The 20,038-nt window shown below is 42.0% G+C and overlaps 1 protein-coding gene across 1 annotated transcript in view; it reads left to right on the top strand.

The window, feature by feature from the left end:
- Positions 1-1,904: 1,904 nt before the first annotated feature.
- The window catches only part of AP3B1 (adaptor related protein complex 3 subunit beta 1), a 171,751-nt gene continuing 153,617 nt past the window's right edge, over positions 1,905-20,038 (top strand). Inside the window, exons 1-2 of the mRNA XM_074569713.1 lie at positions 1,905-2,103; positions 18,840-18,915. Coding sequence (XP_074425814.1) covers positions 1,973-2,103; positions 18,840-18,915 — 207 coding nt within the window. The 5' untranslated portion in view covers positions 1,905-1,972. The remainder of the gene's footprint in view (positions 2,104-18,839; positions 18,916-20,038) is intronic.

Raw genomic sequence — 20,038 nt, forward strand, 5'->3', positions numbered from 1 at the left:
ACTGCTCTGTCACCCTCACCGTAAAGACGTTTTTTTCTCATATTTGATCGGAACTTCCTGTGTTCCAGCTTGTGCCCGTTACCCCTCATCCTGTTACTGGGAACCACTGAAAAGAGTCTGGCTCCATCCTCCTTAAACCCACCCTTTAGATACTTGTAAACGTTAATAAGGTCTCCCCTCAGCCTTCCCTTCTCCAGGCTGAAGAGTCCCAGCTCTCTCAGCCTTTCCTCACAATTATGGAAGATGCTCCAATCCCTCAATCATCTTTGTTGCCCTACGCTGGACTCTCTCTAGTAGTTCCCTGTCTCTCTTGAACTGGGGAGCCCAGAACTGGACACAGTATTCCAGTTGTGGCCTCACCAGTGCAGAGTAGAGGGGGAGAATGATCTCCCTTGACCTGATGGACACACTCTTCCCTATGCAGTCCAGAATTCCATTGGCCCTCTTGGCAACAAGGGCACATTGCTTGCTCATGGATAATTTGCTGTCTACCAAGACCCCCAGATCCTTTTCTTCAGAGCTGCCTTCCAGCAGGTCCACCCCTAACCTATACTGGTGCCTGACATTCTTCCTCCCCAGGTGCAGGACCCTACACTTGTCCTTGTTGAACCTCATTAGGTTCTTCTCTGCTCCGCTCTCCAGCCTGTCCAGGTCACGCTGGATGGCAGCACGGCCCTCTGGGGTGTCAACCACCCCACCCAGTTTGGTGTCATCAGCGAACTTGCTGAGGATACACTCTGTCCCCTTGTCCAGGTCGTTGATGACTATGTTAAACAATACTGGTCCAAGTATTGACCCCTGGGGGACACCACTGGTTACAGGCCTCCAACTCGACCCTGCTCCATTAATCACATCCCTCTGAGTCCTGTCACACAGCCAGCTCTCAATCCACCTCACTGTCCCCTCGTCTAGTCCACATTTCCTCAGTTTCCTAAGGAGGATGTTATGAGAGACAGTGTCAAAAGCCTTGCTGAAGTCAAGGTAGGTGACATCTGCTGCTCTGCCCTCATCCAGCCAACCAGCTATAACATCATAGAAGGCTATGAGATTGGTCAAGCATGATTTACCCTTGGTAAATCCATGTTATTGTAAAAAGAATTTAGAGGAAACTTTCCTCAGACAACTTCTAATCATCCTTTTACATTTTATGGCCTCCCACATGTAAACTGCTGCTGTTAGTCTAGGCTACCGTGCTGGTACTGTACCTGTGAGCCTGGAGGTCAGTGTGAGGTACCAACATTTACCGTGAGACAAGGAAATTTGCAATATGGATTACTAGAAGCAACGAACGAGCTGATGCCATAGGCCATACTTTGGATTTCAAACGGCTGTGCCCAAGGCACAGCAGCGGGCTGGGAAGCAAAGCTCGCCACCTCCGGGCCAGCCAGGCCCCGGGGCTCCGGGCACTGACAGGGGCCCGGGAACCACAGCTTCTCCCGGAGCTCCCCCGCAGGGATGCCGAGCAAGGCTGGGCTCCGCGGGCTCCGCCCGCCTGGTCTCGGGGCCTAGGGGGGTGGGAGGGCAAGGAGACCGGGGCCGGTAAAGGCCGAGGCTGGACACAGCAGCAGTCCCGAGGCGGCGGGGAGGCTACGGCCTGCCTCCTGCGGGCGCAGCGGCTGCCCTCGCCCCAGGGCCGGGCGGCCGCGGCACCGCCTCACCGACCCATACACCGCCATACCGGCACAGACACCGCCGCACGGGCCGGACATCGCCACAGCGGCCAGCAGCACCGCTACACCGGCGCGGGCCCCGCCGGCTCCTCGCGGCCCTCTGGCGTCAGCGCCGGGCCGCGTTGCCGTAGCAACGTGCAGGGCGAGCCGGGGTAAGGGCGAAGTTCCGCCCCGGTCGGTTCGGCCCCTCCTACCCGCCACGTGACCCGCCCGCCCCGCCGCGTTGGCGCGTGCCCGCTGCCGCTTCCGGGGGGAGGGCCGGGCCGGTAAGTTTGGCGGAGCGGGTGAGGAGCGTCGGCGACATGTCCGGTAACGGGCTCAGCTACAGCGAGCAGGGGGGAGAGGCGGCGTCCGAGCTGACCCAGGAGGCGGCGTCCACCACGAGCCCTTCGACTCCCGCGGCCTTCGGGCTCTTCAGCAGCGACACTAAGAAGTAAGGGGCGGCGGCGGCGGCGGGGGCTACGTCCCTCGGGGTCCGGACAGGTCCAGCTCCGTGTGGATGAGCGGTGACCCGTTCCCTGGGCGGTGCTGGGCTGACGGGACCCTGCCCTCAGGCCCCGAGTGCGGCCTCGGGGCTGCTGCCGGGCAGGGGCGGCTTCCGGGGGCGGTGGCGGGGAAGCGGTGCCTCGGTTGCCCGCTTTTACCCCTCTCTCCCCCGCCCCGTCCCGTGACTCCCTGGAAAAGTTCGCTTGCTTACCCTCAGGGTGTTCGTAGCGGGATGGGTAATCTGTAAAGTTTTTTTTGTTGTAGTTGGTTTGTTTGAAAAACTGCTTGTCATTTTTGCTTTGTTTTGATATCTAACCGTACTGGCATTAGTTTAACTTTGCCTTCAAATGCATAAAAAAAAAAAAGTGCTTGAAACTATTTGTGGGAGTTGTGGTTGATCATGGTGGGGTTCCCAGTTTGAAGTAGGTCTTAACAGTGTTGTGTCTTGGTCAGAAGTCAAAATGAGGAAATGGTGGAGGAAAAAAAAACAACCCAACCATCCGAAGTGCATTGGCACAAAAAGCCTTCAGCTGCATTGGCACAAAAAGCCTTCAGCTCCTTAAAGAAAAAGTGAATTGGAGAGGAAAAAGATGTGTCTAAATGGAAGGATCAAGAGGTTTGCTAAGCTGGAATTGTGTCCTACAACAAATTGGAAATCTATTCCAAGAGCAACCAATAAAAAGCACCATAAACTAAGGTCTTGTGTACATTAGAAAATCAATCACTACTTCGTCAGTTTGATTGTTCTGAACAAAGAGAACATCCATGCTCTAGAAACCTCGACTGATGTGTTTATTTTTGTGCCACACCAAAGTAAATCACAACAACGTGAATCTGCTGTCACTGTGATGCTTAACTCTGCGAGACAGCAGCTGATGGGCCTTCTCACTTTGCCAGACAAGTCACATTTTTCTTCCCCTGCTATTCCACTAAGTACTTTGCTTTTCCGTTCTGTTCCAGTTAAAATTTACACTGCTTTAGCACGGACACCCCTCTGCTGACTTGTGTTTTGTAGCTAATTTGTGGTGTTTGCACCCTTCCTTTGCTGTCCCCTTCCATAGAAACAACTTTGCACTTGATTTCTTAACTGTTGTTTTGCCACCTCTTTTCCACAGAGGGGGGTACCTCAATCATAGGTCATGGCCATAAATGTCTATGTAACTAATTTAATCTTAGACTTCAGACTATTTTGCAGGTGAAGTATAGCGCGCTCTGTTTTATCAGGTGTGGAAGCTGAAGTGACTAATTCTACCTGAGGCTGCCCAATGGTCAGGGGGAAATATAGCCCTGGAGTTGTGTGATGTTTTGTACACGTGTATGTATATGATTGTCTTTCAGTATGGAAGAACCAGAATAGCTTGTGATATGTATGCATGCCTTATTAATTAATTGCTCCTCCAGGCTTGCTCTTGCACTTACAGGAGGGGAGAGAAGATCCATCCTCTAAAGGAAGGGCTTGAGAGGAAAGCGGGCATTGATCTCTGTGGTCTTTTTTGGCCAACAAACAAGTTCTTGTTGAAATAGGAAGTTATCTGCGATCAGACCTGCATGGGTAAACTCTGAGTGTAGATTGGATAATTGAGGAACAGACACTGTGCAGGGAAGATTATGAATCTTTTATGGTGTGAAAAAGCCTTTGGACTGCAAGTGAGGGTTATTGTTAGAAAAGCAGGCTGTCTTGCAGCCTGTTTGGAAAATGCATAGAAGCATATAGTGTGTATGTCATATAGTTCACTCTAGTAATAGGACGAAAATTCCTTATTGAGAAGCAAACAAAATTTCCTTTCCTTACAGATGAAATGGAAATCTTCTTGGAACAGGGACTGTAGCCCAGATGGAGGATATCGTATCTTTTAGTGCTTGGTTTTGTGTTCTTTAAACTGGGCAGACCTGATCCCTCCCTACTGGTCATACAGAGAAGTGCAAGATGGGTCTCTGCATCTTACATATTAAAGTGTCGGGATAGTGGGATATTCCACTGGTGAAAATAAAATTACCGTTGTGGCTTTTCTGAGTTTGTTGGCTGATCTCTCTTGATTGTTACTCAACACTGCTGAATATGATCTATGCTTATGTCCTATATTATTGTGGTGTTTCAGTGCTTGACAAACTTTTTTTGTTGCTGAGGAAGAGAGGTTCTTCCCTAGATCTACTGGTGGTACAAGAAGTACTCCCTCTCAGTGGAGGGGCAGACACATGATATACAGCCCAGAATGTTGCTGCAGTACTAAATGTTGGACCAGATGCCTGCACTTGCCTGTTGCCAGTTAATCTGAACAATATTATGTGGTTAAAGTAGAAATATTAAGATACTACTGTAAACACTTTCTTTAAAAAAAATCCAGTCTCTTAAAGTTGTCTCTCCTCTGTTTGTCATGGAGAGGAGGTAGTAAGCAAGCCAAAATGCTTCTGAAATAAGCAAATTGTTTACTAGAATAGACTGCCTTCAATCTTACAGCATTTTTTATATAGAATGACCATAGGCAAGTTGCAGACAAATGGGTATCAGTAGACTTAAATGTGAGGTCCGAAGCTCACCTAATATAAATTATTTGTTCTAACTGTTTTGTTTTTAGCATTTCAGTAGGAATACTCAGCTGAAGTACTAGCATAGAAAAGTTCTGAGCATTGTGTGGTGTTGAAAGCCCATATGTCTTATCCTCCTGCTAAAGCTGCCTTTTTTACCTTTAGCAATTCTATGATTTATTCATTAACTTTCAATTACAAATAGAATCTTCAGTTTGGTTAATGAACATAATATTTTCTTGACATGTTAGTGTTGTGGCTTGTTTGAGACACATGCTATCAGTATTGAAAATATCTCAGTGCCTTGAAACTTCTGTTGTGGTGACATCTTAAGTCTGAGTAAGTGGGAAAGTTTGACTGTTAGAAGATCAATAAAGAGGAAATAATCACTGAAATAAACAGTTATTTTAATATAAACAAGGTGTAATAAGTTGCATGCACTGTAGTGTGTTTCTCATTAGTTAATATATTGTATGTATCAAATGCAGTGAGGAAAAAAACCCAGAGATTTTAAAAATACAACTTTAGTCTGCTTCTGTCAGGTAACTGTGTAAATGTTCAGGACAAAAGTGTGGGAAGGAAGAGGTTTTTCTACTCTATTATATAAATTATTATTAAGTACAACATATAAAAAACTGTTTTCTTTCCATTTTTGACTAAACTGAAACTGTTCTCTAAGTTTTCACAACAATGTATGAGATTAGGGCTAGCTTTTTCTGTGAGTATTGAACTGTGACTAAAGAGGCAAATATAACTTGCCTATTTGGTATGTATTGCTTTTAAAAAGCCTTTTTGTTAGGTAGATCACTTCAAATTACATCAGAGGTCTATCTTGTGTTCAGAGGATGGAAACTTTTTGCTTATCCTGTTAAATATCTCAATAACTCAATAATTAAAAGATCTTACATACCTGAGATGAGTCAGTCTAAACCTTCTTGTGTGGAATGGCCCCCATTGCATCGCTGGAGATGCCTGTTCCTGTCCTTCCCCTCTTCCTTTTCCATGTGAGTCACATGAGTTGACATGTATGGTATTCCTTTATACAACTTCAGTAGATACATCTTAGGAATTTATTCGTGTGTCCAGGTAGGTGGTCTGACACTTGTCTGTGAACTGGTTATGTTCCAGATATAGGTCACTCTAGGTGCTCCAGATGTACATCATTCACATGCCCCAAATGTTTGAAAAAGAAGGAAAAGGATCAGGTTGTGGGCCACCAGAATAATGGAAATGGTCTACAGACAAGTCTTTGCCCATAACAGGAGTTTTCAGCAGAAAATTGGTAGGAATGCAGGGATCACGTAAATGTTATGGACAAGCTGAATCCAGTTTGTGGACCTCAAGCTATTTCTCCATGGTCTAGATTGATAGAATCCATGAAATGAAATGAGCACTGCCTACTTGGAAGACTGTCAAGATCATATTTACAGTGTAGAGAGATACTGTTTGATGCACATGACCTAAGTTAATAAGATATTTTTATAGTTACACTAGGTAGTGTTGCTCTATGTAGAGGAATGAAAAGTCGAAGCACCTTCCAACTTTTAAGAAAACCTGGAGAGGTAATTAGTGACACAGAATGTGTGTTAATTGCATACATTATGGTGCAGCTATTACTGCCAACAGTTAATTGCAGGTGGACAGAAGATTTTCATCTATATTAATTGTATTTTAAAGAAAACTGACCTGCTTGTAATATTTAAATATAATAATGTTTGGTTCTTGGAAATTATAAAATTTCAATAATAAAACTAGCTATTGCTGTATCTAAACCAAATGTAAAAACTTACAAGTGAACCACATGAGTAACATCAGTAAATACCAATTGATAAGTACAGTGTTGAAGCAGATGGCAAAACTTACAACACACACTTTCAACTTTACTGATTTGCATCTTTAAACTGTATTCCTGCCAAGCAAAATACATTTGTAATTTATTAGACTTTTTTCCTGCAGATCTGGCTTATGCATTCTGTTGAGCTATTCATCAGAAATCTCAGCAGGGCTGCAAACACTTTTTTTTTTTTTTTCTTTTTGCTGAGATTTGCACAAGCCTGTTTTGCAGAGAGCTGATCTAAGGTGGTGATTTTATTAAGATACTCATTCCCCAATTCTCTGTGCAGAAGACTTTTCCAAATTAATCAGAGCTAAAAACTTGCTTTTAACAGCTGCCAGAGATGTTCTTGGAGTCTTAAATTGATCCAGTTTTGCCTTGGCGTATCCTGTTCAACCAGTCATGGAAAGCTTGTACATAGACTGCCATTTGTGAAACTCTTGGAGGAGACTCCAGCCCTAATATTCGAACTTGATGCGTGTGCTAGCTCATTGGCACAACTACTTTCTTTCCCCATCTGTTATAATGGCGCTATGCCCGCTAATATGGTGATAATGCCAGTTTCCGTAGGATGTACAAGCCAGCAAAGATGAATGGTTTGGATGAACTGACGACTCTACAAGATAAAATCTGAACCCTGTAGTCAGGACCAGGATAGGAACTAAATGCGGTATACGAACATGGGCATACTATTACAGAACACTTCTCCAGCTGAAATTGTTCAGATCTGATGGGAAGTGACATGCAGTGAATATATTCTTATTGCCATGCACTTGGCACATATGAGGATGCGAGCAATGAACTGTTGATTTGCTGTGGTTCTCTGCAATGCAGTAATTAAATTTTTTTGAGGCTTTTTTATTTCCCCAGAAAGGCAAGTTTTATAGTTTAAGGTCTTCGCTGTGGTTTCTGCGTATTTGTTATGTTGTCATATGTTTGCCTTAGATGCTTGTTATGATCTGTATCCTGAATGGCATTAAAAATACGTTTCTGTAACACTGTTATAAAATAGGGCTGACACTTGAAAGAAATTCCAGATTTTCTTAGTTCTGCTTTTCTGAAGAGTATCCTTGCTATGCCACACTGCAGTAGTTTATTGTCTTTGAGAAAACTAGAATTCTTTTGGCCTATGAAGATATTTTTTTTTTGGTATCCTGATAGAATATGAACAACACTGTAATGCTCTTTAACAGCGTTTCTGAAACGTTGATGACATATATAAATATACTAATGCTGTTGTGGGTTCTGGCAGCGGCAGCACCCCCTTTGTGGTGGTATCTTTAAAAGAAGTCTCTTCACACCATTTTCAGGAAAGGTGGAAATACTTACTGCCTCTCACTCTCCTTCACAACTCTCAAGTGCTGCAAAGTGACCTGCAAAAGTCTGCAAATTCTGATCACTGGCCTCAAGACAGGCTGTAAGTTGATAGAACCACTTAAGTGGCGGCACCACCTCAGATGCCACTCTTCCAGCCTTCAGGATACTGATCTCTGCCACCAAGAAAGATTTTTTTATTATTATTATTTTTTCTTCTCTCTTGCAGAAGCTTCCGTGCTGCATCGGAGGTGTGGGCACTATAGAATAGGCTGCATGCAGTGGAGCTGCAAGATTGGTACTTTTCATCCTTTCAGACAACCTTTCTTTTTGCTGGGTGAAGTAGTGTCTGTAACTATGGACAACAGATAATCATAGATCAAATCACGGTCCTCTCCAGGAATGGTTTCAAACTGTTTCATCATACTAGCTGCCATCTGGTTAGAGCTTTTGAAATGCAGGTTGTTCACATATCTGCATCGATGGTGGTGGTAGCAGCAGCTTATAGAATCATAGAATCTTCATGGTTGGAAAGGACCTTTGAGATCATTGAGTCCAACCAACCAACCTACAATCTCTGCCACTAGAGCATGCCCTGAAGTGCCACATCTAGATGTTTCTTAAACACCTCTAGGGATGGTGACTCAACCGCCTCCCTGGGCAGGCTGTCCCAGTGCCTGACCACTCTTTCAGTAAAGTAATTCTTCCTAATATCTAATCTAAACCTCCCCTGCCGCAACTTCAGACCATTTCCTCTGCTCCTGTCATTATTCACTTGGGAGAAGAGGCCAACGCCCACCTCTCTACAGTCTCCTTTCAGGTAGTTGTAGAGGGCAATGAGGTCTCCCCTCAGCCTCCTCTTCTCCAAGCTAAACATGCCCAGCTCCCTCAGCCTCTCCTCATATGACCTGGTCTCCAGAGCCCTCACCAGCCTGGGAGCTCTCCTCTGGACACGCTCCAGCACTTCAATGTCCCTCTTGTACAGAGGGGCCCAGAACTGAACACAGCACTCGAGGTGAGGCCTCACCAGTGCCGAGTACAGAGGCACGATCACTTCCCTGCTCCTGCTGGCCACGCTATTCTTGATACAAGCCAGAATGCTGTTGGCCTTCTTGGCCACCTGGGCACACTGCTGGCTCATGTTAAGCCGGCCGTCCAGCAGCACTCCCAGGTCCTTTTCTGCCGGGCAGCTTTCCAGCCACTCTTCCCCAAGCCTGTAGCGTTGCTTGGGATTGTTGTGACCCAAGTGCAGCACCCAGCACTTGGCCTCATACAGTTGGCCTCGGCCCATCAATCCAGCCTGTCCAGGTCCCTCTGTAGAGCCTTCCCACCCTCAAGCAGATCAACAGTCCCACCTAGTTTGGTGTCATCTGCAAACTTACTGAGGGTGCACTCGATCCCCTCATCCAGATCATTGATAAAGATATTAAACAAAACTGGCCCCAAAACTGAGCCCATTATAGGTGTTCATGCGCTTAGTTGCTCGAGCATTTTTCAGGTACTATAGTTTCATGACAGAGAACTGGGAAGGTGCTTTATCCAGTTTTAACTTTACACTTTTCTATATGTTTCCTCAGTGAGAAGGATGAGACTGTACCTAAACCATCAAGATGGCTATTGGCAAAGCAATCATTAAACGAGTTAAATTATGTTGCTGCTCAGGCTATAACTGGTCTTGTTCTTCTCTGTGGCTCTTAACCTTACAGAATACTATATTTATCTGGTTTTCCTCACATCTCTGCTGTCTGTCCTTTAAAAATTTGCTTTTTGGGTAGTATGTTTGTTTTTCAAATTGAAAAATTAGGGGTGGAGGAAAAGGAAAGAGAATATTTCTTACCTCAGTTCCTCTTTAAACCATGGAACAGCCATGCTCATAGACAAATGATTTGAGTCTCCCTTGAAATAATAGTTGAATTCTATGTTGGTGTTGTGAATTTGCAATAAATATTAGTCTTATAATGGAAGAGGATGGCAATACTGAATAGCACCACAAGATGTCGTTCAAACAGTTTGTGGTGTAGAATGAAACACAGTGAAGCTCAGATTTCTTAATTTCCTGCTAGAGGAAGACCTCCAATCAACAACAAAATAAACTCAAATTGCAGCATGTACTCGCTGCTGTTTTAGCTTCCATGTTATATGGCTCTGAAATCAATTTACAGTTCCTCTTTAAGTGTTAAATTTAAACTTGTTTAGAGTTTACACAATAGCCTGAGCTAGACTAAGCCAATTTATTTAAAGGATTTTGCAGTGCCAGTAAAACGTAAAAACGGATTTTATTTATTTATTTACTTATTTATTTATTTTTAATTTTGCGGGAGGACATGGGACCTTCCATAAGACTATGTTACTACTCAGGTGCCCAGATCAAAGGTTAAACTCTCTGTCAGTGTCGATTTTCTGCTTCAAACCTGGTAATATTCGCAGTATTTCAAACTTCATGTTGGAAGATTTTGTTGTGCTGCAGGCAAAAAAAAATAAATCTTAGGATGCTGTCCTGGTTCCGGTGGGGATAGTGTTAATTCTCCCCCGGAGAGGTATTCCATGCCATGTGAGCCATACCCACCCTGACCTGCCAGGGGAGGGGACAGGACATCGACGCTTGGATCCGGCTGGGGTGCTGGTGTGGTCAGGGAGCGGTGGTTCTGTCATTGTGTTTGTATATTCTTCTATCCGCGTTATTGTTCTTGTTTTTTCTCGTTCCCTTTGCTGTCCTGTTGAACTGCCTTTGTCTCAACCCAAGAGTTTTGCCTCTTTCTTCTGATTCTTCCTGTGTTGGGAAGGCCCAAGCGAGCTGCATGTGGTTCTTTGTTGCTGTCTGAGGCCAAACCGCGACAGATGCTGTGGTTAAAATTATGTTATCCAGACTGAAGTCTCCTAAACACAAGAACAATGCAGTTGAAGTTACATAACTGAAAGTATGCAGCAGATGGAGAACTTAAAACAAGAAATGCATTATTAAAACTCTGTTGAATGGGACTCTTGTAACTTTTGTTCTTGTTCTGTAACGGCTGGTTCCATAATATCAGAACTGGTGAAGCTTGCTTCCTCCTCTGCAGTGGATTTGTTTGCCATTTCCTATATCTTAGAATCATAGAATAGTTTGGGTTGGAAGGGCGCTTTAAAGGTCGTCTAGTCCAATACCCCTGCAGTGAGCTGGGACATTTTCAACTGGATCAGGTTGCTCAGAGCCCCGTCCAACCTGACCTTGAATGTTTCCAGGGATGGGGCATCTACCACCTCTCTGGGAAACCTATGCCAGTGTTTCACCACCCTCATTGTAAAAAAACTTCTTCCTTACATCTAGTATGAATCTAACCGTTTTCAGTCTAAAGCCATTACCCCTTGTCCTATTGCTACAGGCCCTACTAAAAAGTTTGTCTCCATCTTTCTTATAAGCCCCCTTTAAGTACTGAAAGGTCTCCCTGGAGCCTTCTCTTCTCCAGGCTGAACAACGCCAGCTCTCTCAGACTTTCCTCACAGGAGAGGTGCTCCAGCCCTCTGATCATTTTTGTTGCCCTCCCCTGGACCTGCTCCAACAGGTCGATGTCCTTCCTATGCTTAGCACTGCAGAGCTGGATGCAGTACCCTAGGTGGAGTCTTGCCAGAGCAGAGTTGAGGGGCAGAATCACCTCCCTCGACCTGCTGGCCATGCTTCTTTTGATGCAGTCCGGGATATGCTGGGCTTTCTGGGCTGCAAGCGCACGTTGTTAGCTCATGTCCAGCTCTTCATCAACCAGTACACCAAAGTCCTTCTTGGCAGGGCAGGTCTCAATCCCATCTTGCAGTAATTCTTGCAGTACTCTCAAAATTTATCTTGCAAGTAACACAGCACTGTCCTTGTGTATGAAGTCTCTGTCTCACCATGAGTTTATTTGTTTAAAATTCCTTCCCCTTTCTTAGAATTAAAACTGTTCCCAGGTTTTGGGGCATATAGATGGCATGGGGAGTCATAATGAAATTCTTATTTTGTAAAACAGCAGACTGAAACTTCCAGGAGTAAAGATTTTGTAGCTGAAGAATTATTGTTGCATTGACAGCTGGGCTTCAGTTGCCATTTTGATACTGATGAAACTTCTGTTTTTTACAGCGGGTGATTTCTTTCAGTAATTGGGTACATTAGAACCGTAGCAAATACTGACAGTTTATGGGTTTCATCTTATGGTGTAGCTAAAAAGAATAGGAAATTTAATAAATGTGTATCTTATCAGGGTGGAGTGAGTGTTCTGTGTTCTCTTAACAACAGTTGTTCAGAATGCGTAGGTGCAGTGGCAAATAATACACCACAGATTATGGATTAGTATTTTAATGTGGTTAAAGATTTGTGATAGTTCCTACAAGAAGACAAAGTAACTGAGAGAGAGGCCCAGATTTGTCACTGACATAGCTGGTTTAAACCTCAGTGATGTATAGTTATGCTTACCCTCTCTTGTTTTCTGTAAAAGTGGGTAATGTTGCTTAATGGAATCTGAAATCCTGGTCTTAATCTGAGCAAGATACCAGTTCTAGTGACCAAGTGTGTGCTAACAAGAGTACGGCATATTCAGAGTTGTTCTTTAGTTGCTGTTTGCCATAATTAGCATGGAGAGTAATGGTCAGAGTGCTTTCTAGCATAAGACTCCAGGCTGTTAAAATAGTTTGGTAGTATGTTCTCTTGACTGTCAAGTTCTAGTTTTTTGGGTTGGGTTTTTTTGGGTTGTTTTTTGTTTTTCCTCTAATTTTGGGTTGGTGGGGTGGGGATTTTTTAAAGTTTGGGGTTTTTTCTTTTTAGTGGCAGGGAGTAGGGGGAGCATGAAAGAGAATGAGAACTTGAAAAATCTAACCGGTGTGTTTTGTTTACTTTCTTAACAGTAATATCTGTAAGATTAATCCTAGCTGGTAGGCCTATTGTAGGTCTTACAATATTTATACCCCTATTGTATCCGGAAATGGTGCAAAGGCATATGAAGAAAGCAGCGCTTTGAGGTAGAAAGACAAAAGTAGTATCTATCTTTAAAGGCTAAAATAAAAATAAGAAAACATAGCAGAAAATTTGAATGTTAAGTCTTCAGTTTAACGTTCAACCAGTGATTTAAAAGAATATGTCTGGGTGTGTTTTGTGATGTCCATCATATCGTATCATCATAGATTTGTCATGTGTGATGCTTTCTATGAGAGAAAGTTAGGCAATGAATTTGAGTTTCTAATTTATACTCCCTTAACTTTCAGATTCTTATATTGAGGAATACAAGCCTGTGGTGGTAAAGATTACAAAGGCATCTGATACCTTAATATATTAATAATTGGCTTATTGCCTTTTTTGGTAGATGCTATGCAAATAACAAGATTGTATTTCATAGCCTGTTCATGTTGTATATGGGTATATATGATTATATATGTTGCATATGGGTATATATGATTTCCCCTTCACCAAAGGGAAATCATGCTTGACCAATCTGATAGCCTTATATGATTGGCATGACTGGCTGGGTAGAAGCTTAGGAAGTGTAGGTTGGGTGAATGGACAGTGGCGTGGATTTAGAACTGGCTGAATGGCAGAGCTCAGAGGGTTCTAACCAGCGGTGCAGAGTCCAGTTGGAGGCCTGTAAGTAGCAGCGTTCCCCAGGGGTCGGTAGTGGGTCCGGTCTTGTTCAACATATTCATCAGTGACACAGACGAAGGAATAGAGTGCACCCTCAGCAAGTTTGCTGATGACACAAAACTGTGAGGAGTGGCTGACACACCAGAAGGCTGTGTCGCCATTCAGCGAGACCTTGACAGGCTGGAGAGTTGAGTGGAGAGGAACCTAATGAAGTTCAACAAGGGCAAGTTTAGGATCCTGTACCTAGGGAGGAAGAGGGGTTGACCTGCAGGAAAGCAGCTCTGCAGAGAGGGACCTGGGAGTCCTGGTGGACAAGAAGCTGACCATAAGGCAGCAATGCATCCTTGCGACCAGGAAAGCCAATGGTCTCTTGGGGTTTAAAAGAGTCTCCTGGCCATTAAAAAGAGTGTGTCCAGCAGGTCAGGGGAGGTCATCCTCCCCCTCTACTCTGCCCTGGTGAGGCCACATCTGGAGTGCTGTGTCCAGTTCTAGACTCCCAAGTTAAAGAGAGACAAAGAAGTACTGGAAGGAGTCCAGTGGAGGGCTGTAAAGATGATCAAGGGGACTGGAGCATCTCTTGGACACACAGGTCTTTCAGCCTTTCCTCCTGTTTAGCCTGGAGAAGACTGAGGGGGGATCTCATCAATGCTTATAAATATCTAAAGGGTGAGTGTCAAGAGGATGGGGCCAGACGCTTTTCAGTGGTGGCCAGTGACAAGACAAGAGGCAACGGGCACAAACTGTAACACAAGAAATGCCATCTGAACCTAGGGAAAAACTTCTTTACTTTGAGGGTGGCAGAGTACTGGGACAGGCTGCCCAGAGAGGTGGTGGAGTCTCTTTCTCTGGACATACTCAAAACCTGCCTGAATGCGTTCCTGTGCAACCTGCTCTAGGTGACCCTGCTCTGGCAGGGGAGTTGGACTAGATGGTCTCCTCAGGTTCCTTCCAACCCCTACCGTACTGTGATTCTGTGGTAATGTTTCTAATTATAGTCCATTCCAGTGCTTTCAACTGGCAACTTTTTAGGACAGTGGTGCTATATTATATAGAGGTTAAGACACTAGACTACAGTTTAGGAACTCTGGGAAATCCCGTTGCGTTCTTAGATATGTCAGTGGGCAGACAGGTGGGAATCTTGTTTTTTCTTTTTCTCTCTCAGAAAGTCACTTCACTTCTTACTGTTAGGGAAAATGGGTTTATTCTTATGCAGGTTTTTTTGAACCTACTGTGGTTGGGATCATTACTGTCCTGCTTCATATAGCTCCATATCATTTGTAAACCGTCAGATTAGGTTTCTTTAAACCTAGTTTTGCTGCTGAAGTAATGAAGTTTATATTTCAGTCATCTGTAATAGGTACGTAACTCTGTAAGGCTAGAATTACTCTCAAAGTTTTAGTGAGGAGAGGCAAAAGTATTGATGCAGCTGGAGGGTTGCTTGCATTTTCCTGAACTCCTGGCAGGTGGACATAAGTGATAAAGAAATTATTTGTATAACATTGTGTACTGAAGAACTGTCACTTCAGAATAACTAATGAGTATAGAAACATGAACAGCGGTATGAGGCTTGCATTTATGCTTTCTGTTTTGAGGTATTTTACTTAAGGATTGAAATTCCCTTAAATCTTCTTAATGCTCAGAAGACGAAAATATTTTTGTACCGTACAATAAACTATATTATGAAAGACTGAAATGCATTTGCCTTTCCCATTGTTCATTGAGGCTGCTGATAAGAGTTGTTTTTGGAGGGAAATGACCTTTGAAATATGTGTAGGATATTTGTTTCTAGAAGTTAAAACAGCAAGGGAGTGGGTATCCTGTTACTTAATAAGATTTTCTTTTTTGACTAGACCTCAGTCTCTGCAGGCAAGCTTGGTTAAGTGCAGTCATCTACTTTTTTTTTTTTTTTTAAAGACTGTACTTAAAAGAATGGAGCGAAATTCTACAATGCTGGATAAAATAATTGAGGTGTCTTGCACTATTAAATCTGCTCTTAAAGGGCGAAACTTCGAGGTTACACTGAAACCGTATCTAACTGTAGAAGAAAAAAGGCTTGCTGCTGCTGATCCATATGAATATATGGAGCAATATTTTACTCTGTAAGTAGCTAATGCTTGCTAATCCTGGATTATAATTTTTTAGAAAAGATTTAAAAAACCTCATCTGTTCATGTAGCAATTAATTTCTAAATGGATTCGTCAAGAGCATGTGGTTTTCTCCTATTTGTTTTCTCCTTCTGCTGCTTTTCTCTTAGGGAAGCAAGGCTGTCTGTAAGCAGGTGTTCATGTCTTAATTTCTCTATCTTATATCTTCCTTGTTAATATTTCAAAATGTTTTGAAAATGAAATTTGAAAATTCATTCAAAATGAATTGTGTGATAGAATATTTTCTATAAGCAGTTCTTACTGTGAACACTTCTGTCTTCACATCTTAAGTTCACCTTTTGCCTTTTTAATTTGTATTTGTTACACTGGTAACTCATATTCATCCTGTTATTACTGTCTGCTTTTGTCACTTCCAACTTCTGGGAGGTAGTCTTGAGCATGCACTTGAATCCTGTGCTGTGTAACTTCCTCCATTTTTGCTGCTTGATACTCAAGTTCAAGTTACGATTTACGCACTTTCTACTTTCTCACTTGCAAATCTTGTTGACATATTGTTTTTTCATGGTAGCTTTTTTGTTAATTATTTTATTAGCTAAATGTATTCCCAGACTTGAATCTTAAGTGGTTGCTATAAAATCTTAATTACGCAACACTGTGATTCTGTAGTCAGATACTAAGTTTTTTGAAAAGTAGTTGCTTTGTTGGTTGTGCCGAGGAACAAAAGCATCCTCCTACCAATCATATGAGAACGAGGTGATCACAATTTATTAATATTATCCTCTGTTTTAGCTTTTACTGATGTCTTTATGTCAATTTGTACATGATTATGTGAAATAGCAGTAGGAAACTGGAAGCAGGAGCATAGGACTGGAAGCAACTTTCTAAATCAATTCCAGTCTTATGCTGTGTAACTGATAACCATGTCTCATATTTTCTTTCACAAGCTATGCTTAAAAAGTAAGGATTAAGACTTAAGCAGAAGCAATTAGAAGTCTCTGAAATTTTTGTGTCCAACTAGGGCAAAGTCTCAGTCAAGGTGCTTCAGGCTGATCTAAAATAACTGAGGCTGACTTGGTATCGTATGAGGAATAGGTGGACAGGAATGGTTGGCAAAATAAGCTATCTGTGTGACCAAGAATGATGGGAATAAAGAGAGCTGCCAAAAGTTAAACCAAGCTAACCTTCCTAAAAAGCTGATTACAAACAGAACTACACAGCGAGATTAAAAGGTAAAAAAAGCAAATTATTAAAGGTATTTTAGGTGCAACTGTCAACCAACAAATACCTGATTTCTGATACCAAAAATGAGGATATAGAGCTGAGGGAGAAATATGGAGTGGCTAAAAGGATTGTGAGGATATAGAGGTGAACACAAGCATGCTTGAAGTGAAATCAGAAAACCAGAGAGCTTAATGTGGAGGGAGTTGTGCCTTTATCCCAGGGAGGTGGGAGGAGGGTAATAGCAAAAGGTCTGTAAAATCACTGCATTAGTTACTTATGACAGATCTGTCAAGGTGGGGTGGTGTTCCAGGAAGGTGGTACGCTGGATGTTACCACTTGCCATGGAGAAGGCTGCCAGCTATAGACATATTAAACTGATTTCAACAGTATACAAACTACAGAACAAAGTTGCATGGGAAGTATAATTTAAAGGACTGAAGCAAACAACTAGATAAACATAGCAGTAGAAGACTGAACATATAGATATTTGAACACTTCCAGGAGTAACTAAAACCAGTAAAAACCTTTGAGTGTGATGCAGACAAAATAAGGAGTTCTAGTGATATCTGGGAGATGGTCCGGAAGCAGGTGATGAAATTGAATGCTTCCACTTTTTTTCTTTTAAAGATAATACTTAAATATTAAGCTGTCGAAGCCAATATTTACAACATGCCATCTGTATTAGGTTGTTCCAGTGTTTCATGAAACAATTTGTTTTGAAAAAGCAGTTAGAGTTCAATTGTAAGCTGCATGTTGGTATCTGCATCCTGAATTTTGCATGTTTTTCTTCTGGCTTATTAGAAAAAAGAACGTTGTTTGGATTTTTTCTCCCATCCGGTTGTGTTTTTTAATTTTGTGGATGTATACTGAAGTGTGTGGGCAGTGTGGATTTCTCATGGAGGGGCACAGAATAAATGCAGTACTGTACTGGGTCTGAAAATACGAGGAGAATCCTCTCTATTAGAGTGACTCTATCCCTTGCGAGTAGGAAAAATGCTATTTAAAGGCTTATGAGGGAGAGGATGACAACATTTTGTCTCATTGTAACTAATTCTGGATTTGGCTTAAACGTCTTTTTCCTCCCCATCTGAAGTTCTGAGGGCAGTGATAAATCGGAATATATCTAGGTTTTGCATTCACTTTTGAAATCCTGTCTGGATTTCTATGTTGCCCTTCACTATGTGAAATCTCACAGGGTTTGTAAACCTGGAAATTTTTTCAGAGTTCTCTGGAATACTGCAGGTGTCTCTTCTTGAGCCATTGTTTGCTTTGTATTTTTCAGTACTCAAGCATTTTAGACATTACAAAAAGTTATTTCTTTAAAAAAACCCTTTTTTGTAAGCTTTCAGAGTGTATAAATGCAGCTAGACTTCGATGTTGTTGCATCTAAAAAGCCAAGCAGGGTGAGGTTTCTTTTTAGTGTTGGCTAATGGGAAGCTATATCTGCAAGAGAACATCCTTATGGACTGAATATTTTTGTGTGAGAATTTTATTTCAGCTGTGAAAAGTGCTTGGACACTGTATGTGTCTATTCATTGGGCTATCTTAATCTTATGGCATGTAGAATTGATGTACTACAGATCTGAGGCTTTTGGTACTGAGGATGGAGACAGCAATTTACAGTCTGGAAATGCAGATGAAAACATAAGGTTACATACTTGATTCTCATTGAAATTCAGACAATATTGAAGAACACTATTGGGCTTTTCAGTCATTTATGTAAGCTGATATTATATTTTAACACAAACATGTCAACCGTAGGCTATTACATCTCACCCTCACTGGGGGAAAAGGGAGGAGTGAATCAGTTGTTGATTCAAATTGAGCTCTTCTGTTGCCTCAAGACTTCAACCTTCCAGCCAGGGTTCAGCTAACAGCAGATTAAAGTTGCATGGACTTGTGTTATTGTTGGAATCTGAAAGACTCTTTAACTGAACACTTCATTATACCAGGCCAGCATGTTAACAGATATGATTTAAAAGTGGGCAAGAAGGAGCAGGGCTTCACCTTATGTTGCTGAATTGATGCAAGGATATAAAAATGGTATTCTGGTTTTATTTTTTCCTTTTTCTAATTGATGCTTTACTGTGTTTCTACCATAGAAATGAAGACCTAAAACAAATGTTGGAAAGCAGTAAAGATTCTGCAAAGCTGGATGCTATGAAAAGAATTGTTGGGGTATGTGATATTTTTATTATTATTTTTATTTGTTAGGGTATCTGGGTTTTTGTTGTTATTTTTATTTCTTGGATGTGAATACTGCTTTAGCTTTACAGATCCTATACCGCATCAGCATTTGAGTGTCTAAATGGTGTTTAAAAGGTACTGTGAAGTCCTTAATTTGGAATTTTGTGTAGAAATTGCTGTATAGAAATATATGCAGTCATATACTTTTAAAATATTTATGTAACAGTGCTAATATGCATGTAAATAACTATTTTCAGTAGGGAGGTGAGATCTTAAATACGAAAGGGTTTCTTTAGAGAAGCTTCAATTGCTGTCTTAATTCAGCAGACAGGAAACAACAGAAATTTGCAGAAGTAAAATGAGAAATTGCATTTACTATTTTTACTTTTTTAGATTATATAAGGATTGTTTTAAATCAGGTGTGTTGCCTGTGTATTCGACTAAGTATTTCAGGTGAACTGTTTAAGCACAGAGGTGATTAAATAATGTTTAACATCATTGTGTGTTTAAACTCTATAAACTGAACAACTTGAAGTTGATAATGTCCCTTTATTTCTTCTTAAAAGTATTAGAAGCTATGGAAAGCTGTTCAGGGTCCACTTGACTTATTTTTTTGGGACTTCTGCATTTGATTTCTGTCATTATTCCTTCAGTCTCCTCTGTTTGTTTTGCAGCTCCTTTTATTTTTCTTGGGTTTTACGTGGGTTACCCTGTCTACACATGTACTGAAGTGAGTAGGCACAGGTTGTATTATGCAAATGTGTTCTTTCCTCTGATTCTAAAGCTGGTGATTTCTCCCTTCGTTATCCTCTAGTGATGAAGATTTTACTCAAGCTGGTTGTCTTCTGCTTTTGCCTTTGATCCTAGTCATGCCAGAGATATCAATTACCTATTAGACCTTGGTAACCTCTCAACTGTTATTTCATAACACCATTTTTTTGGGGGTGTGTGTGAAAAGTTTGATTCATCTTCTCTGATGTGATGTGGGATTCCTCAGGGTTTGACCATACAGAGGTGCTATTGCAAGAAATCATGGCCTTTAAAAGTGCCATGGTTTCATCCTATGGTAACTTACATTCTCCTGCTTCCCTCAGAAAAGTTTGTTTTGTTTTGT

Source organism: Larus michahellis, chromosome Z (genome assembly GCF_964199755.1).
Source record: "Larus michahellis chromosome Z, bLarMic1.1, whole genome shotgun sequence".
Lineage (NCBI taxonomy): Eukaryota > Metazoa > Chordata > Aves > Charadriiformes > Laridae > Larus > Larus michahellis.